This window comes from Parambassis ranga, chromosome 4, assembly GCF_900634625.1.
Source record: "Parambassis ranga chromosome 4, fParRan2.1, whole genome shotgun sequence".
NCBI lineage: Eukaryota > Metazoa > Chordata > Actinopteri > Ambassidae > Parambassis > Parambassis ranga.
The window spans coordinates 17,359,734-17,377,344 of NC_041025.1; the positions used below are offsets into that span (position 1 = coordinate 17,359,734).

Consider the following 17,611-nt stretch of genomic DNA (forward strand, 5'->3'; position numbering starts at 1 on the left):
CAAAATAAACCTGGCCTATTGTTTTTCAAGGTCACTCAGGCATCTGCTCTATAGTAGGGACTCTCAATGTACTTTTTGCCACTGGTTAGGCTAAGGCTGCATTTTACAACATTCAACACACTTTGTAAAACAAAGTTGCTTACATCTGCAACAAGCTTCTCTGTCATTTTCTTTGTAACCATGGTGAGCTTGACCTTAATTTTTAAATAACAACAGGAGAACACATAGCTTTGTTAAAACTGGTACTTTCAATTGCAAAAGAAAGTTTGCTTCTAAAATGGACGCGCTTTATTTTTTGAAAAAAAATATCTGCTGACAGAAAAAAAGAGCTGAAGGTTTATTTAAATGAATTTGTGCAGCCCAGCTGTTCTCAACAGAAATGGATGGGCTTTAATATTTCTCAGCAAAACCGCAGACTCACTTACCCGTGGAGGGTTTATTCGTAAACACAGAGAGAGACTGAACAATGTTTTCTGTTCCAGGCTGCCAGCCAGAAGGCTTAGAGACTGTCATCAGTGAGACCTGAAACAGAGCAACAGCTCACATGAAAGACAGATGGACGATTCGAGAACCGAAGATGTACTTTTGTAGAATGTTCTGTTTCAGTACAGCATGTTCATGTACTGCAGTCAGGCCTTGCTATAAGATTAAATCTTACCACATGAAAGCCTTTCATTTAGCGTTCCCACTGATGAATGCATGACCCAGCTATCATTATATTTTGCAAGGACGTTGTAGCAGAAGATGAAATGGGTCCACATCTAAAGTGACAAATCCTTTCCTAATACTTTTAGTGCACAACAAGCAAAATCTCCAAAAATAAAATGATTCCAAAAGGTGTTTTGTTAAAGTTATTTGTGGGATCCAGTACCAAAGTCCTGCACACAAACAAGCAGCTCTGGTGACAGAGAGACATTTGATAGCTTGACTTACTAATTAAGGCCTGTTTACAGCCTGTGTTAAGTAGCAGGCACAGCCCAAGAACTGACCAGCATACAGCATCTGATAATCTCACTGACCTTTGTCACTTATTATACTACAAAGCCTACCTGTTATAGTACAAATCATATTTAAGCTTTTTAATTTTTCTGCTTCCAGAAAAACAGTCTGGCTTGGTTCTTCTTAACTCTGACGGAATATGCTGCTAAAGAGATATTTAAAGACCGAGACCCCAAAAAAAACGTAAGCCAGTAAAGACTACTTCTTTAGCACTGGAGATTTCTCATTTTAAAAGATAATCTGCATCTTCTTTACAGTGCAGTTTAACTGGAGATTTATCCTGGGAACGTATTTATTTTTTTTCTGGCAGAAATATTCTGGCCCCCCACCTCCACCTAGGGTTCACCATGCCAGGCCACAATTATCTATGTAATGTATTTATCTATCTTTTACAGAGAGAGACAGAAGAATATTACCTGAATTACAATCAATTCAATTTGTGACAAATAATAATGAGCTATTCAAATCAACAATACAGATTTTCTGAACATGGGCAGACCCAGTACTTTACTACATGACGTCAAGCAACAACATGTTAAAAGGCTGCCATGGCAATTTAAATCCAGAAATGAATGAACATAATTCTTCATAAATGTCCCCTCAACAATAAACTGGGTGTTCAATAAATTATAGGTATGGAAAACACATACACAGATAATACAACAATATCCTAGAACACTTTCTGTCGCACATAAACATCATTAACTGTCTTAACATCACCTAGAAGTTCAACATATGTGAGCTGGAAAAATGTTACTGCCCAATATCGGCACATTTAAGTAGACAAACAGGTGAGAATAGCCTGTGATCCATGCAGATAACAGTGTGTGAACAACTTTAAGAGATTATGACAAGTTGTCAACTTGTGAATTGTGCAGAAAAAAATGCATGCAACAACACTGCAGCCATTTCACTGCAGGATAAGAAGGTGATCTAAAGGCAGAGCTAAGAGTGAACAAGTGTTTTTACTAATACAGTAAATAAACAGCAGGGAGATTCTGTGCTCATTGACTAATGAATTGGATATTTCAACACTAGACTACCCTCTAAGAGGATTCCCTTACTGTCACAAGGACGGGAACAGTACACACAAAAAAGTACTACTGTAACACAGCAGATAGAGCTGGAACAAAGAGATACAACTCTATAAACACTATTGATTACTATTTAAAAACCCTGAATGGAAAAAATATTCCACTACAGATATAAGGTATCCCACACCAGACAAGTTCAAATCAAACCAGGACAAAGCACAAAATCATGTTGATGCCTGCAACGGCCCTGAGGGGCTTCTTTACCTTTCTAAAAATTCTCATTTAGCTTGATGGACAAAAAACACCAACATTCCACCCACGAGGTTATGTAGTGTCCTATACTGAACAATTCTGAATGAACACATCTCCTTTTTCTACAACCATTGTAGCCACTGGCAGCCTCTTCACTAAATGGAGCAGGTTGTATTTTTATTAATACAATAATACATAATGAATATAGTCTGGTTAGACAAAGGTGCCTTCATGGTGAGAATAAACTAGGCAAACCACTTAAGACTTTTAGTTGAGGTGTAGTGACACCTCTGACATGCTGTGTTCTATACATGGTGCTGTGAACATGATCAGTTGACACAGAACATCATGTCCTCATGGTGTAGCTGTCAAAACCAAACGTCACATTATCACCTCCACAGGGTGCAGTGAAGAGTGACAAAAATAGACTCAATTAATTAATAAGAGTTGTACTGTGTGTTTGTCTTTCCATTTTAGCTGACAACATACAATCAACTGTTTCGATGATATATGTACAATCATACTATGCCATGATTGAGGAAAATGCAATTAAGACACATATCATCCATGTTTTTATAGCCCTGAAATGGCCACTAGTGACACTGTTATACCCGTTATACCCATAACATGACATGATCTAACTACTAAACTGACCTCAGAGTGTTCTGATTATTAAAGGAGGAAGCCAGGTTTAAGTGCATAAAAATGACAAATGTTTTCTTGGAAGGAGTATATTAATCCTGTATAATTCTGTTTCTGATGTTCAAATAACAGAATAACAATGGGTGCTTGCACTCATTGTTATTCTCCTCAGCTCCAGATGGCTGCAGCACCTTTATTTCAGCCCTCACTGCAGTTTGGGTCACTGAGGCTATTGGCAGGCTTTCCAGAGTCTATGTGTGTCATCTAGTGTGGATGCATAAGGGCGCGAAAAGGGAAGGGAGTGGGGGGTGGGGAGTGGAAGAGGGGCTGCCTTTAAAACAGACTGCTGTGTCACACGGCTACATAGTCAGCATAGCTCCCTGTTTAGACAGCTCGCCCTCCCTTCTCCCACCTGCGGCTCTCCACTCCACAGACATCGCTGCTGAGTCAGAATTGAAACAGTTTGAACTGTCTGATCTCACAGCCACAGAAGTGCTGCCTTACAAGTGTTAATCACCAAAAAGTTAAATACTACTTCTTTACATTGTGTTTTATTGACACACTTCATTACAGGGTGTTGGGCCTCAACACACCTCTGACAGGGAACTTGTCAGCTACATGACTACTGGCCAACATTTAGATTTGGTGCAACATCTCTGGCTTGGTTTTGGTTACATTAATTGAATGTTGATTCAGGCACATCACAACAAACTGAGGGACAACATGATCTACATAGATTGACGTATAACATAAAATGTCGAAGGACAGTGTCATTTTTGTGGTAGACTCACTGGAATTTTTAACTAACTTTCTAACTCGTAACTAAGGATAAGACTCAGGTCCTCCACATCCAACCCGAGACAAAAGAACAAAACAGAGAGTCCAGCTTCAAAGAAAACCAGATCAGGGTCTTTTGGTCTATAAAGGGGGGCTTCTGGTGGACTACCTGGACAAAAGTCACACTATATAAGAGGCCTTCTACACTGATCCTTTGAGGCAACTAAGGGAGAAAATCAAGATGGCATAGGAGGCCAAGAGGAGGAAGGCTCTTCCACCACTACCACCTTATTCATGTGATTAGTCACACTCTTTTTTTTACCTCTGTCTGGACATCTAAGACAGAGACATCCAGGAAGAAAAATCAAATGTGCCCTGAATTACAATAACTATTCTCATGTAAGACTCGTGTAAAAGCCTCAGAGGCACCTCTAAAAGTTATAGTCTATATTAAACATATAAAATACAGCCCAACCATTTTGTGGTTGCAGCTCAGTGAAGTCATGAAGTCAGATAGGATTTTGGTCTGTGGGACTTCACTTCTAAGACAGAGAAACATCCTCCATCCACAGACAACAGACTGTAGATACTGTTTGCTATTAAGTCATCAACAGATTTTAATGACACCCAGTCACCACCACAGGGCTGTGGCAACCTGTGTTTATGATTTGGGTGTTGCTCTCAGATAAGGAAGCAGCTCCATGTCTAACAATACAGCTGTGCTTGTTAATATGCTAAAGATGTTCCTACCAGTTTAGGATCTCCTATCAAAACACGATCATTGAACAATTCAATATGTATACAAGAATTTTGAAGTTAAAATATGTCTGATATTTTGTTACCGACACAGCAAAACCTTATCATGGCCATAAAGGTAGCGATGCCAGGTTGTGGATCGACTATCTTATGTCTGACATTTTAACAAACAAACTTCCAGGCATTTTTCAATTATAAGAAAAGGTTGAAGAGGTTCTTTCTTACCAAATGAATGGAGGACAGATGTCATCGGCAAATGGGTCATGTGATGAACAGCTGGAGCTGGAAGTGGAAGGCTCATCAAAAGACACTGAAATTACAAAATAGAAGAGCCCATTAAGAAACCTGTTTTACAGTATATGTATGTGCCTATTTTTTATACAGTATCTGTGTGATAAAGCCCAAGATGCTAATACAAACACCACATCTGAAATGAATATGTGACTCAAAATCAGCTCATGTTACCACATCTGAGAGGCCAAAGAAACAAATACACATGAAATCATACACACACCTGAGCACAAAACAACTTTCTTATCCAAGGAGCAGCAATCAGCACCATCAATTACAAATAAATGTTCAGTTCAAATTATTCTCTGATTATTAAAAGCTACTGAGTGATGGCAGTGATAGTGTGGCAAACAACATTTTCCTAGAGGGTAAGAGGAAGTTTTGGATATCAGACCAAGGGATCTCCTTGTGGAGGTAAATGAAGGAAGTGTGGCCACATGTTGACCCCTGCTGTCAGCCAGCAGGTATACAGCTACAGCTTTTCAACACAGTGCAAGGGCGCCCCCAAGTGATGGTCAGTGGAAACAACAAATATTTAGCTGCAACATGTTGGGACATAAACTTTACTGTAATAAATGCAGAGATGATATGAAATAAAGTGCAAGTATGTCTTTAAATAGCAACAGAAACTGTATCAAAGTTCAGTAACAATAAATACACTGACAGCCTTAATTGGCGTAAACGTGACATGTCACAGCTGTAGCTCATGTTTATTTACGTTATTTGTACAATAATATATATAACTTTTTCTTTTGTAATTTAAGTGCTATTTTCTACTTTCCCTGTGAGATAGGGCGAGTGGTGCATAGAAATGCAATCATCAATCCACCTGCAAAGTCCAAAATAATCACTTATGTTTCGTTTAAAAATAGCGATTTTACGATCCAGAGTTTCGCTTTCACTTTCTTTTCTCTAGAATAGTTCCGCCTCTATGATTCCATTTTCTTCTGTCTGTTCTGGGACAGTTTAATCGCTACATCTGCATGCAGGAAGGAGCACAATGTTTGGAAAGATGCAAGCAAACTCAAGGTAATATGGTACTATTTTAATTCTGTTGGACCTACCAAAGCTTAGTTTTATAAACATTGTAGTCGGCCTTTGTTAGCTTTTCGTCCTGGCGGCAGATGAACCTCAGCTTTGAAAACTTTTTAAATAATCTAATAAAAGTTGTTTAACAGCATCTGTTTGTCGGAACAGGTGAGGAGCTAACACCTGTTAGCTAGATGTTAGCTTAACGGTGGTTCAGGCTATATTCAGTCGGTTTAAGTAAAAAAACAAACATTTTAGGTTCAACAACACATCTTCTGTCAGTAAAACTTTTTACCTGCTGCTACAGTATAACTGCAGGAGTCATGTCCACAGGCAGATAAAACATCGAGCATCAATTCTATCGGACTGAAAGCACACTAGTGTTTCTGTTGATATGGTTTCCGTTTGTGCCAAAATTACGTAACATTTCTCTAGGTCTGAATCGTGACAAAATTATATTCACTGCCGGGGTTGTTTATATGGATTGACAACATATACGTAAATTCAATTTTAATCTGTAATTGTATACAATTTTAATAAATCACATGCTTGAAATTGACAACAAAGGCAGAAGCAATCCCACAGATTAATGCAAAATTACCAGAAAATGTCAAGATGATAGCTGTTGTCTCTAATGAAATTAAATGTTATATATGTCATAACTTATCAATGAGACATGTTTGTGTGATAAAGATTTTATCATGGAGGTCTGTTAGGATCGACTTGCTTTTGGAGTGAGCCCCTTGAGGCCGCAGGGGGTACTGCAGGTTTCGGTTATAATCATCAGTCAATAATGTATGACCATGCTCCTAATGGAACTTCTGGTTTTATATATAGAGATGAAGTACAGAGGTTTTAATTTATCATCAACTTTTGAAAGTCAAAAGGCTGAATTAGGAGGCTGTAATCAAATATCCCACTTTGAGTCCTGCAGTGCAAAAACACCCACTGATGACAGTAGTTCTAAATGTTTCCATATCAGCTAACATAAAATGTTATCACGTTTATCATTTACAAAACAACATTGAAGATGATTTTTCTGTTCTTTTCTCTCATCAGTAAATCTGGATTTAATTTTGTTGCGCCACCTCCAACTGCAGCTCCAGCTCCAGCCACGTTTAATATTTTTGGTGCAGCAGCAGAAGAGAAAGATCCTTCCACTGAAAGTACAAATAATAGTTCAGCAGAAAAGCAGAACAAACCTTTGTTTGTATTATCAAGTAAGCTACTTGCAGATTTGAAAATGAATATCAGGCACTGAATATGTTAATAAACCTTGTTTATATGTTTTTAGGTTCTCAGCCAAAGTTGATACGTCAGTGGAGAAACATGGAGTGGTCAGCAGAGTAAGTAATGCTGTGCTGTGCTGTTCATAAAGTCAAATTCACAGCTTCCACCTGTGAAATTAATGCATGTTAAAGCCGAATTCAGACTTTCTGCATCTGGACCAGCTGCAGACATGTAGCAGTCCACACTCCGTACACACACTTCCCTTTTCCCCAAACACTGCTCAGTTCCCCTTCACATTTGTCAGTATCGATACTCTTTCAAAGACTAATCGTAGGGATTCTGAACATTCCTGACACATGACGACTTTCTCATGGATGCTTGTGTTCTTGCAGAAAATCTAAATTTAGTTTAACTCCTTTACAGAGTAAAAAAAATCTTCTTTTGCCTTAATTCAGCTTATTTCAGAGTGAATCTTAAATTCATACCTAGGAAAAGGACAAGTCTGATGGAGACTGTGAGCTCATACAGATCAAGCTGTGAGGACGTGACTCGGGCCCGCGTTCTCCTCCTGGGCCCGGTTGGGTCTGGAAAGTCCAGCTTCATCAGTTCAGTCCAGTCTGTGTTCAAAGGAAGAGTCGTCAACCAGGCCATGGTGGGTTCCTACTCAACCAGCTTCACCAAAAAGGTACAAGTGGAAAACCACTCTCATTTAATTAAGATAACTCAAGAGAAAACGCTGATTTATCTTTCCCGATGCTTCTTTGAAAAGGAAAACTGTTTCAAAATTATTAATTATTTTATGAGAAATGAAAACAAATTAAAGAAAAAAAGACTATCACCTATTTTGTTCTTTGTCTTACCAGCTACAGTCTTTCAACATTCGTGGTCAGAAGGGCGGGGATCCTACCGGACTGGTGTTGTGTGATATCATGGGTGTGGGAGATGGAGAGGTGCCCGGACTCAGCCTTCACGACATCCTGTCGGTCATTAAAGGCCATGTGTCTGAGGGACACAAAGTGAGGATCATTACTGGAATAACACTTTAGCCCTGCTGGTACACATTACAGCCTGTGTCACAGTGGACTGACAGAGCTGTACCATTCATGTTGACATGACTTGGTTCAAATGCGACTGACAAACACGTCCTTTTCCCTGGTAGATCAGAATGCAAGGGGCTGATGCTTTACAGCATATATAGAATCAAGTGTCTACAGTCATGAAGGAAACATCTCAGAAGGCAGCCACTCAGAATAGACATCCCTTTCCAGCCATAGGGAAGTCATAGTTTATCTATATTCTACTGTAAACATATCATTTTTTCAATTGCAAGGAGTCATAAAAGAGGGAAGCTTCTGTCCACGTCCTCATCATGGACCCAGCGGGGATCTGCTATTTATATTATATACAGGACCAGCCAGCCATTAAAGTGGTTCAGTCTGTACCATAACTCTATCTCTGTAATGTAATGCAAGAAGTCCTGCTTGAGTTTTGTGTGTGTGTATTTTTATAAATCTACTCCACCATTTCTCTCCCAACAGTTCAGCCTGGATCAGCCTGTGAGTTCAGAGACTGCGGGCTATGTGAAGAGGCCAAGCCTGAAAGACAAAATACACTGTGTGGTCTTTGTGGTGGACGCCTCGAAAATCTTAACTTATCCCAAGGGCCTCAAAACCACCATCCAACAGCTCAGAGAGCACATCAGCAATCTGGGTGAGCAAACTGCTAACAGGAAGTCAACCACAGACTTATATGTGCACGCAGAATATGTAATATTGTCCCTGAGATCTTCCACATCAGGAGCGTTATTGTTTTCTGAATAAGTCTTCTTATCATTTAAATAAAACTGGTCCTGTGTTGCAATAAGAATTTACTCACTACTCCCTGATTTGTTTGATTTTGCTGCAGTATGCTCAATAAGAAGAGAGTGCAAGGTTGCACATAAACTAGCTTCCCCTTGAGGATCAACCGTCAGCACTGTATCTGTTGTGACCTCTTTTCATAATGCGACGTATTCTCTCCGGTAGGTGTCCACCAGGTGGCTCTGCTGACCCATGTGGATAAAATTTGTGAAGAAACAGCCAAGGATTCCAGCAGTGTTTACAGGAGCCGTGTTGTTCAGAACATGGTAGGTCCAAATGAACCGTATGCAGTTTGAGACATGTTCATATAGTATAACCTTACTGTGGAGACTTAGAGGAATTTATGACTGTAGAAAATGGTAGATACCTGTTTTACACTGATAAGTGTTGCGTCTGTATTTGTGTGTTTGCAGATGGGGAAAGCTGGAGCTCTGTTGGGTATGTCCACTTCCTACATTATTCCAGTGAAGAACTATTCAGCAGAGCTGGACCTGGATGACAACACAGATGTGCTTCTTCTTAGTGCTGTTGATCACATCCTGCAGTATGTTGACCTGTACTTCCAGAACAATGCACCACAACACACAGGGATGACAAAGACCGATTGGGATGTGTGAGCATAAGGGAAAAGCCTTTCTAAAAGTACATCCTTGTTTCACCTTATGTTTTCATTTTCAAATTCTGAATAAAATCAAATCATGTCTTGTTTTGCACCATAACACAAAGGAGACACCAGAGACTCACTTTGACTGGGCTCTTCTTGCTTCTGTCATTGGTCCAGATGCTGTCATGGTACATTTGGTGGGTTCAACCTTACAGATTACAGGTGATGATGCAGTTATGTTAATGGAAGCTGCTCCAAGCCAGTCTGAAAGTCTGGAACAAAACAAGAGCACATGAGTGTGGATTGCCCCTTTATTCAGCTTAAATGCTAAACTAACATGCTAGTGCATGAACAGAGGGAGCCACAGGTGGATAATGTGCAGCCTGTTTAACCTGGGTAATCCGAAAAGCCGAGCTTGTGAATGTACACACTTTCATTAACACAGAATAAATGACAGGACAACCAAATGTATGTAGGCTGACCACTCAAACACCTGTCTGCGAGAAGGAGGACACACAATACATGTTAACAGGTAAGTTTGGAGCAGAGGGTGAGGAGAATAAGAGATTCTTAGTTCAGGTTTTCTCAGGTTACTGTGTGAAGCACTTTTTCAGCACTCTTATCCTCCCAGGAGTGAAGGTTTTAGGTCCTCTGATGGAGATCTTGTCATCAGGGCAGATCTGGGGTGTAGTCTGATGGGTTGCTGAAGGTCAGGTGCAGCAGACCATGCTCCCTCAGGTTGGTTTCTAAGACATACTTCTAGCTTAAAACAACACGGCAGAGTGTACTGGACCTCTGTAAGTTGAATACCCCTGCTCTATAACATGACCACATTTTCAGTTCTTACATGAGGACAGATATTTCTGTCAGTGCTGCCTGTAAACTGAGGATGTCTTTATTATTTTTATTTACTGTAGTATTGTTGCTTCACACTGACTCAATGTAATTTGAATGAGCAGCTGTGTTTACATTAATGCAGTCACATTAGCTAGATAGCACAGCTAGCAAATAGTCACCGACACCACTGAAAACATTGTGAAGTCTGACTTTTGCGTCATTGTACACGCTCTACTCAATGCTTACACAGAATAACAGTGATTTAAAAATTAATAGCATTGTTAAAATAAACTTTAACTGACTAAACAAACTCAATTAAGAGTCCTTAGAACACGACGTAATTATGGTGAACTGGAAGCTGGGTGAAGCCAACAAATGAACAGAAAACCTCAGAGCACAGAAAACCTCCACACATCTACACAACAGACGAGAAAATAATTATTATACTTACCCTAATCAAAACAATAAGAATGGCGCACCAGCTTCTCACAGCTTCTGTCAAACAGCCCGTCAGTGATTGGAGGACATGCCTGTCAATCACAGAAGTCACGCCCACTCATTAACTCACGTTTAATGACTTTTATTCAGGACACTGCTAAGAAAAGATTACCTAACGATTCACACCACGAGGAACAGAATAAAGAATGTTTTTATCAACCACTGATTTTATGCTTTTTAAACTTTAGAACCATCTCACCCCACCTGACCCATAATCCAGATCTGTAAATCTTTTTTTTTACTTTTAATTTGGGCAACTGGAAGACATATGTACAACCTTAAGACAAAAATATGAGATACCTTTTTTAACCAAACGAGATTATAAATTAAGCACAAGCTTTTTTTGAAAGTCAATCAACTGAGACCTTCTCTTTACACGCCCCCACACACCGACATCTCTGCTTCCTCCCGCTACTGTAAAGAAGGAGGTAAGATTTACAAGATTCTAATCAATTCGGTTTTACTGTTTCATTGCTATTTATTGTGTATGTGTAGCCTGGAGATGTTAGTTTTCATGTAATTATCCTTCTTAATTGACTCCAGTGATTCTGATTGTGATTGACGCTGTTGGAGTTAGAGCATCTGTGTGGCTCTGATATTTTGCCGCTTAGTGGAAAACGAAACTTACGGTAAGTGCGCTGCCACATGAAACTACACGTGGCAAATGACAAAAAATATGCTGTTCTTAAGGCAAAAATCGCTAAACTCTGTGTTTCAAAGGCAGAGAAACACATCTGAAGGAAGGTGGGAGGCAAAGTTTACTCTATGTCCTACATGTGTGTGTTTTTTTCTTTCAGACTCCAGAGTGAATAAACATCAAACTTTCACTCAGTATCCTAAAGAGGCTCAGTGAAACAGACCAGCTGTCCACCATGAACCAGAAACTAACCAGAAACCAGCAGAGAACCATCTGCTCCAAGCTGGGAAGAGTCAGACTGAAGCTGCTGTACAAGGCCAGCATCCATGGTTTCACTGGAGCAGCCTTCCACCGACAATGTGACAACCACGCTCCCACTGTGTCTGTGGGCTACAACGCCTCAGGTTTTGTCTTTGGAGGCTACACCAAGCAGCCTTTCTGTCAGTCTGGTCAGTATGTGTATGATGACCAGGCCTTTCTCTTCACGTTCAATGGAGAGAAGCTCCTCAAGTATCCTGTCACTGGTGCTGCATATGCAGTGAAGATGATAAACAACTCTGGTCCTTATTTTGGAGAAGCACTGGCTCTTGTTAATGGAAGCAAACCAGTAGCGTACAGCAATCCAGGAAATTATTACAACTTCACTGCTGCAGAAATGCATGGCAATGACCTCAACCTGACCGAGTGTGAAGTCTACCAGGTGGAGGGTAAGTTCCCAGTATGTAGCTGTTGGATTGAGATGAGTGATCTGTGCCTCCTTACAAAGTTTAGAGCACCTGATTATGTCACCATAAAACATAGATTGGTAATATTGGAAAGCTAACAGGATTCGAAAGCAGCCAACCAATCAACGACTGTTCCCCAGGCTGTGTTTTAGGATGCATCTTTTGTGCATTTATTCAGAGCACATATGTCATCTTTATTGTTCAAGTGTAAATAACCTTTCAAGGAATAATACTGGCTATAGGATGTGGGTAGTGTGTGTAAATAAATGATGTCTACTGTAGTGGGAATGCCATGGCTGCATTCTAACCTCTTCCACCTTGGTTGGATAAACCTTAGAAACTGTCAATTCTGAAACTCCAGTGTCTGAAGTGATACTGAAACTTTGTTCTTCTTAGATTTTCTATAGTTGGATACATGATTTTGAAGAAATGTTAGCTTTCATAGAATAAAACCATGTGAGTCTCTTCTGCCTAGCAACACACAAGCCCCCTCCACGAAACCCCTCCCACTCTCATGATACCACACCCAAAATACCAAATTAAAACTAAAATAAATGGGACTAAATATCATGGAATTTGTTCTAGTGTGTAATATTTGAACATTTTTTTGGTTCTCACAGAAACCACTGAACTTGAGACGCCATGGAGGACTCTAATCTGGAAATCAGAGTAAGATGGATGGATACATATTTTGTACAATTTATCAAATGCAAGATGAAACAAAGTTGATTTTCATGCCATGGTCAAGATTTCAACTGGCTATGTGTAAAAACAAAACAAAACAAAACCACTATAAACCTCTTGACAAGATAAAATATGTTTTTTTTTTCTTGGTACAGGAAGAGAAAGGAGCTGATGGAGAGCATTAAAGTTTACAAACCCACAATCAGCTCTGTGTCCCAGGCTCGGGTTCTGCTCATTGGAGCAGTTGGAGCTGGAAAGTCCAGCTTCTTCAACTCTGTGAACTCAGTGTTCAGAGGCCATGTCACCAGCCAGGCCATAGCTGGCAGCTTTTCTACCAGTCTTACCACACAGGTGAGTCTCTGCCTCCTAATGGTGTCCCACATGTACTGGCTAATGACAGATGGTCCTGACCCACTGCTCTTACTTTGGACTCTACAGTTTCGCACCTATTCTTTGAAAGCCGGACGCGAGGGCAAGCCTCTGCCGATCATCCTGTGTGACACCATGGGACTGGAGGAGGGCAAAGGGGCGGGGCTTGACTTAGAAGACATCAGCAGCATCCTCAAGGGTCATCTGCCAGACTGTTATCAGGTAAGTACAGACCTCTGTTTAGGATCTTAACTACACAAACACTGGCTGAAGTTAATTAAAACTGATCCTTTGTCTCTTCTGTGACTCAGTTCAACCCGACAGCTCCTCTACATTCAGAGACCCACGGCTATCGTGAATCTCCAGGGCTTAAGGACAAGATTCACTGTGTGACGTACGTTATTGATGCCTGCAAGGTCTCCATCATGTCCACAAAGATGGAGGAGAAGCTGGAAGCAATCCGCAGAAAGATCAACCTTATGGGTCGGTAAAATTACCAGCAGTGTATAACATAGATCAAAGAACATGGTTTTTGCTGTATGTTATGACCAACCAATTTACAGAAAACATATCACTACTGTATCATATACTGTAGTCTAATCTGCACTTAAAACCCTGCAGCTTCTCATAGCAGCCCCCCGTTGAATTTTTTTTTTCGGGGGGGGGGGGAGGATTTGCGTAAGAAACACAAATAAGTATAACAACATACATATTTACACATTATGTTACTTCATTTCTTATTGTCATTATATATATTATTTTTCAGATGGTTCCAGATGCTCCAGGTAATTTCCCACAGATTTGTCCCACAATGGGCAAATTGCGTTTTTGCAACATCACAGTTACAGCAAGCAAAACATAAGAAAAGCTATATACATAAAATTGCGTAAAATAAACTACCGATTTTATGCAATACAATCAAAAAAGAGTTTACAGATTAACAATTACTGCACAGATGAGTGGAGGTAGAAGTGGTTTGTAGAAAACTGTACATAGTGCATCAAAAGAACAAATAAGTAATTTATTGTATAGTGTGCTGTGTGAACATTGCACCTATCAACCACCAATCCAGCTGTTCATTTGTGGAAAAAACTTCTGCCAGTGACTCTGAAACAGCATGGGAGGCTGAAGCCCCCCTAAAATAGGGCTAGCGACGTCAACGAGCTCAATCCAAATACACGCTTGAATACAGCAGCAGTCACTATGTTCACTGTCCTAAAATAACTGGTCTGAAAATGCATCACATGCTGTGACTTGGATATAAACAAACTGCATTGCTTGCTGTCCCTGCTGCTATTGTTACAACATGATTTCCATCACTAAAGATGTGCAAACTCATTTGACATTGTAAAAATGAACATTCTGATCTGGTGTTTTCAGGGATTCCTCAGCTGATCCTGCTCACTAAAGTAGATGAAGCCTGCCCTTTGGTGAAAGAGGATGTGAAAAATGTTTATAAGAGTGGCTACGTAAAGGAAATGGTGAGGGATATAATGCAGAAAAAAAATCAAGTCTTTACTTGTCTTGTCTAAATCCTGATGTGCTTTGTGGTCCAGATGCAGGAGGTCAGCGCTCGGCTTGGTGTGCCACTGTCCTGCATCGTTCCTGTGAAGAACTACAATGAAGAGTTAGAGTTGGACGTGAACTGCGACATCCTGCTGCTCTCTGCTGTGATTCAGATGCTCCGCCATGTTGACAGTTACTTCGATGAGCTTAGTGACCGCTCGAGCAACCTTAAAACTAGGGCTGAACGATCTATCGTTTTAGACCGAAAATTGCGATCTCAGACAGCGCGATTTTGAGATCGTCAAAGCCACGGTTTTTTGCACTGCTCCTAACTGAATCAGGTTTTGATTTGTCAAATGCTACGGCTGAAAACGAAAAGAAAACGGAGGAACTGGTCCCTAAAACGAACTCCACCTTTATGTTCGGTACCGTTTCTGCCGGCAGCAGTGGCGCGTCTTCTAACCCTGTGTCTGTGTGTGTGTGAGACAGACCTTTCTGTGAGTGCTGCCTGTAAACTGAGGATGTCTTTATTATTATTTTTATTTACTGTAGTATTGTTGCTTCACACTGACTCAATGTAATTTGAATGAGCAGCTGTGTTTACATTAATGCTGCAGTCACGTTAGCTAGATAGCGCAGGTAGCAAGGAGTCACCGACACCACTGAAAACATTGTGAAGTCTGACTTTTGAATCATTGTACACGATCTACTCGATGCTTACACGGCATTCAGTGATTTAAAGATGAACAGCATTGTTAAATAAACTTTAACTGACTAAACAAAATCAATTAAGAGTCCTTGGAACACGTCGTAATTACGGTGAACTGATATACTTACTGAATCAAAACAATAAGAATGGTGCTCCAGCTTCTCACAGCTTCTGCCACACAAGCTCGTCAGTGATTGGAGGACAGACCTGTCAATCACATAAGTCACACCCACTCATTAACTCAAGTTTGAGGCTTAAATGTCTTTTTATTAAACTTTTTTTCAGGACACTGCTAAGAAAACGATAACGTAACAATTGACACCACAAGGAACAGAATATTTTTTTAATCAATGCATACCAGATCTCCATCATGTCCACAAAGATGGAGGAGAAGCTGGAAGCAATCCACAGAAAGATCAACCTTATGGGTCGGTAAAATTACCAGCAGTGTATAACATACATCAAAGAACATGTTTCTCTCAAGAGTGACCAACTAATTTACAGAAAACATATCCCTACTGTATCATATACTGTAGTCTAATCTGCACTTAAAACCCTGCAGCTTCTCCCAGCAGCTGGATCCAAATACACACTTGAATACAGCAGCAGTCACTATGTTCACTGTTCAAGTTACAGAATAACAAATCAGAAAGAAAAACCTGTGGATTTTAAGAACATTTTGGACCAAAAAGTAACTGGTCTGAAAATGCATCACATGCTGTGACTTGGATATAAACAAACTGCATCGCTTGCTGTTCCTGCTGCTATTGTTACAACATGATTTCCATCACTAAAGATGTGCAAACTCATTTGACATTGTAAAAATGAACATTCTGATCTGGTGTTTTCAGGGATTCCTCAGCTGGTCCTGCTCACTAAAGTAGATGAAGCCTGCCCTTTGGTGAAAGAGGATGTGAGAAATATTTATAAGAGCGGCTACATAAAGGACATGGTGGGGGATATAATGCAGAAAAAAAATTCAAGTCTTACCTTGTCTTGTCTAAATCCTGATGTGCTTTGTGGTCCAGATGCAGGAGGTCAGCGCTCGGCTTGGTGTGCCACTGTCCTGCATCGTTCCTGTGAAGAACTACAATGAAGAGTTAGAGTTGGACATGAACTGCGACATCCTGCTGCTCTCTGCTGTCATTCAGATGCTCCGCCAAGTTGACAGTTACTTCGATGACCTCAGTGACCGTTTGAGCAACCCTAAAACTGTCAGGACCCTGTGTTTCTTTATGGTTTTGTTCGCCTTCGTTTGGGGGTTTGTTAGTTTGTTAGTCTAATCTGTGTTTAGTTATTGTTATTTTCCTGTAGTTCTAGGTGTTTTGTTTAAGGGAAGGTTTTTCCAGCTTAACATAGATGGCTTCCTTGACTCCTCTTTCATACCACCTTTCCTTCCTGTCTAAAATGTGAACATTGTTGTCCTCAAAGGAGTGTACTTTGTCTTTGAGGTGGAGGTGAACAGCTGAGTCTTGTCCTGAGGAGGTGGCTCTCCTGTGCTGAGCCATTCTTCTGTTCATACTCACAGTAAGAACAAAGGGCTGTCAACCAGTCCCCCTCTGGCAGTTTCATAGTCGTTAGCCAGTCGTTAGACACACCTGGCCGAGTCAGCCAGAACAGCGGTCCCCAACCTTTTTTGCACCACGGACCGGTATCATGTAAAACAATACTTTCACGGACCGGCACAGAAAACAAAGTGCATAAAGAGACAACTTACTCTTATGCTTAATTAGTGGGAGCCTTTGAGCTTTCTCAGCAATGAGGCGGTCCCATCTAGGGATAATGGGAGACACGACACCCGAAGTGTGTTTCTTATGTCCAGTCCACTCCGTAATTTTGTTTTGGCCGTCATTAATTGCTTCAGTCGTTCTTGTTCATGTTTTCTTCCATGGCTCGTCTTTTAATGCAGGGTGCTCGGTCTCGCAGTTTTGAAGGCTTCGTTTCATTTGCGAGTCTGTCGCCACATATCACTCAGAGCGGACTTGGTGTGTGAGAATCACCTGTTGCAATAAATCCGTATTTTAAATAGGACTCCTGATATAGTCTTTTAAATGCAGGTTTCTTTTTCTTTGAAGGGGTAGGCTCCTCTTCTTCTGTCTCCTCGTTAGGCCTTTTCCCCTTTCCGAAGAAGCTCTCCAAAGACGTTTGTTTTTTATTTATTTTTGCTGCTTGT

The 17,611-nt window shown here is 40.5% G+C and overlaps 3 protein-coding genes and 1 long non-coding RNA gene across 5 annotated transcripts; 3 read left to right on the plus strand and 1 right to left on the minus strand.

Moving 5' to 3' along the window:
- Positions 1-425: 425 nt before the first annotated feature.
- LOC114434800 (uncharacterized) lies at positions 426-6,180 on the minus strand. The gene is made up of 3 exons (XR_003670508.1): positions 6,076-6,180; positions 4,686-4,770; positions 426-522 (listed from the first exon to the last, which is right to left on the minus strand). It is a non-coding gene; the product is annotated as an uncharacterized LOC114434800 (long non-coding RNA).
- LOC114434798 (interferon-induced protein 44-like) lies at positions 5,667-9,618 on the plus strand. Of its 2 annotated transcripts, none has more exons than XM_028404200.1 (8): positions 5,667-5,780; positions 6,840-7,000; positions 7,075-7,126; positions 7,500-7,695; positions 7,874-8,026; positions 8,549-8,720; positions 9,035-9,135; positions 9,283-9,618. In XM_028404200.1, exons 1-8 carry the CDS (start codon positions 5,752-5,754, stop codon positions 9,484-9,486), a joined length of 1,068 nt encoding a protein of 355 aa, XP_028260001.1. In that variant the 5' UTR covers positions 5,667-5,751; the 3' UTR covers positions 9,487-9,618. The 2 variants fall into 2 exon arrangements, with proteins under 2 accessions (XP_028260001.1, XP_028260002.1); XM_028404201.1 differs by having other exon boundaries at positions 7,500-7,662.
- A 138-nt stretch (positions 9,619-9,756) lies between these two features.
- LOC114434797 (interferon-induced protein 44-like) lies at positions 9,757-15,089 on the plus strand. The gene is made up of 8 exons (XM_028404199.1): positions 9,757-11,236; positions 11,606-12,152; positions 12,791-12,839; positions 13,010-13,205; positions 13,293-13,445; positions 13,535-13,706; positions 14,604-14,704; positions 14,780-15,089. The coding sequence occupies exons 2-8, from the start codon at positions 11,681-11,683 to the stop codon at positions 15,023-15,025; spliced, it is 1,389 nt and encodes a 462-aa protein (XP_028260000.1). The 5' UTR covers positions 9,757-11,236; positions 11,606-11,680; the 3' UTR covers positions 15,026-15,089.
- A 4-nt stretch (positions 15,090-15,093) lies between these two features.
- LOC114434799 (interferon-induced protein 44-like) lies at positions 15,094-16,787 on the plus strand. The gene is made up of 3 exons (XM_028404203.1): positions 15,094-15,866; positions 16,290-16,390; positions 16,467-16,787. Exons 1-3 carry the CDS (start codon positions 15,809-15,811, stop codon positions 16,719-16,721), a joined length of 414 nt encoding a protein of 137 aa, XP_028260004.1. The 5' UTR covers positions 15,094-15,808; the 3' UTR covers positions 16,722-16,787.
- Positions 16,788-17,611: the final 824 nt, after the last annotated feature.

Coding starts and splice junctions, on each gene's coding strand:
- LOC114434798 (XM_028404200.1), top strand. CDS start 5,752: ATGTTTGGAAAGATGCAAGCAAACTCAAG. Junction 7,001..7,074: donor ACCTTTGTTTGTATTATCAA/GTAAGCTACTTG, acceptor ATATGTTTTTAG/GTTCTCAGCCAAAGTTGATA. Junction 9,136..9,282: donor GCCGTGTTGTTCAGAACATG/GTAGGTCCAAAT, acceptor GTGTGTTTGCAG/ATGGGGAAAGCTGGAGCTCT.
- LOC114434797 (XM_028404199.1), top strand. CDS start 11,681: ATGAACCAGAAACTAACCAGAAACCAGCAGAGAACCATCTGCTCCAAG. Junction 12,153..12,790: donor TGAAGTCTACCAGGTGGAGG/GTAAGTTCCCAG, acceptor TGGTTCTCACAG/AAACCACTGAACTTGAGACG. Junction 14,705..14,779: donor GTGGCTACGTAAAGGAAATG/GTGAGGGATATA, acceptor TTTGTGGTCCAG/ATGCAGGAGGTCAGCGCTCG.
- LOC114434799 (XM_028404203.1), top strand. CDS start 15,809: ATGTCCACAAAGATGGAGGAGAAGCTGGAAGCAATCCACAGAAAGATC. Junction 15,867..16,289: donor CAGAAAGATCAACCTTATGG/GTCGGTAAAATT, acceptor TGGTGTTTTCAG/GGATTCCTCAGCTGGTCCTG. Junction 16,391..16,466: donor GCGGCTACATAAAGGACATG/GTGGGGGATATA, acceptor TTTGTGGTCCAG/ATGCAGGAGGTCAGCGCTCG.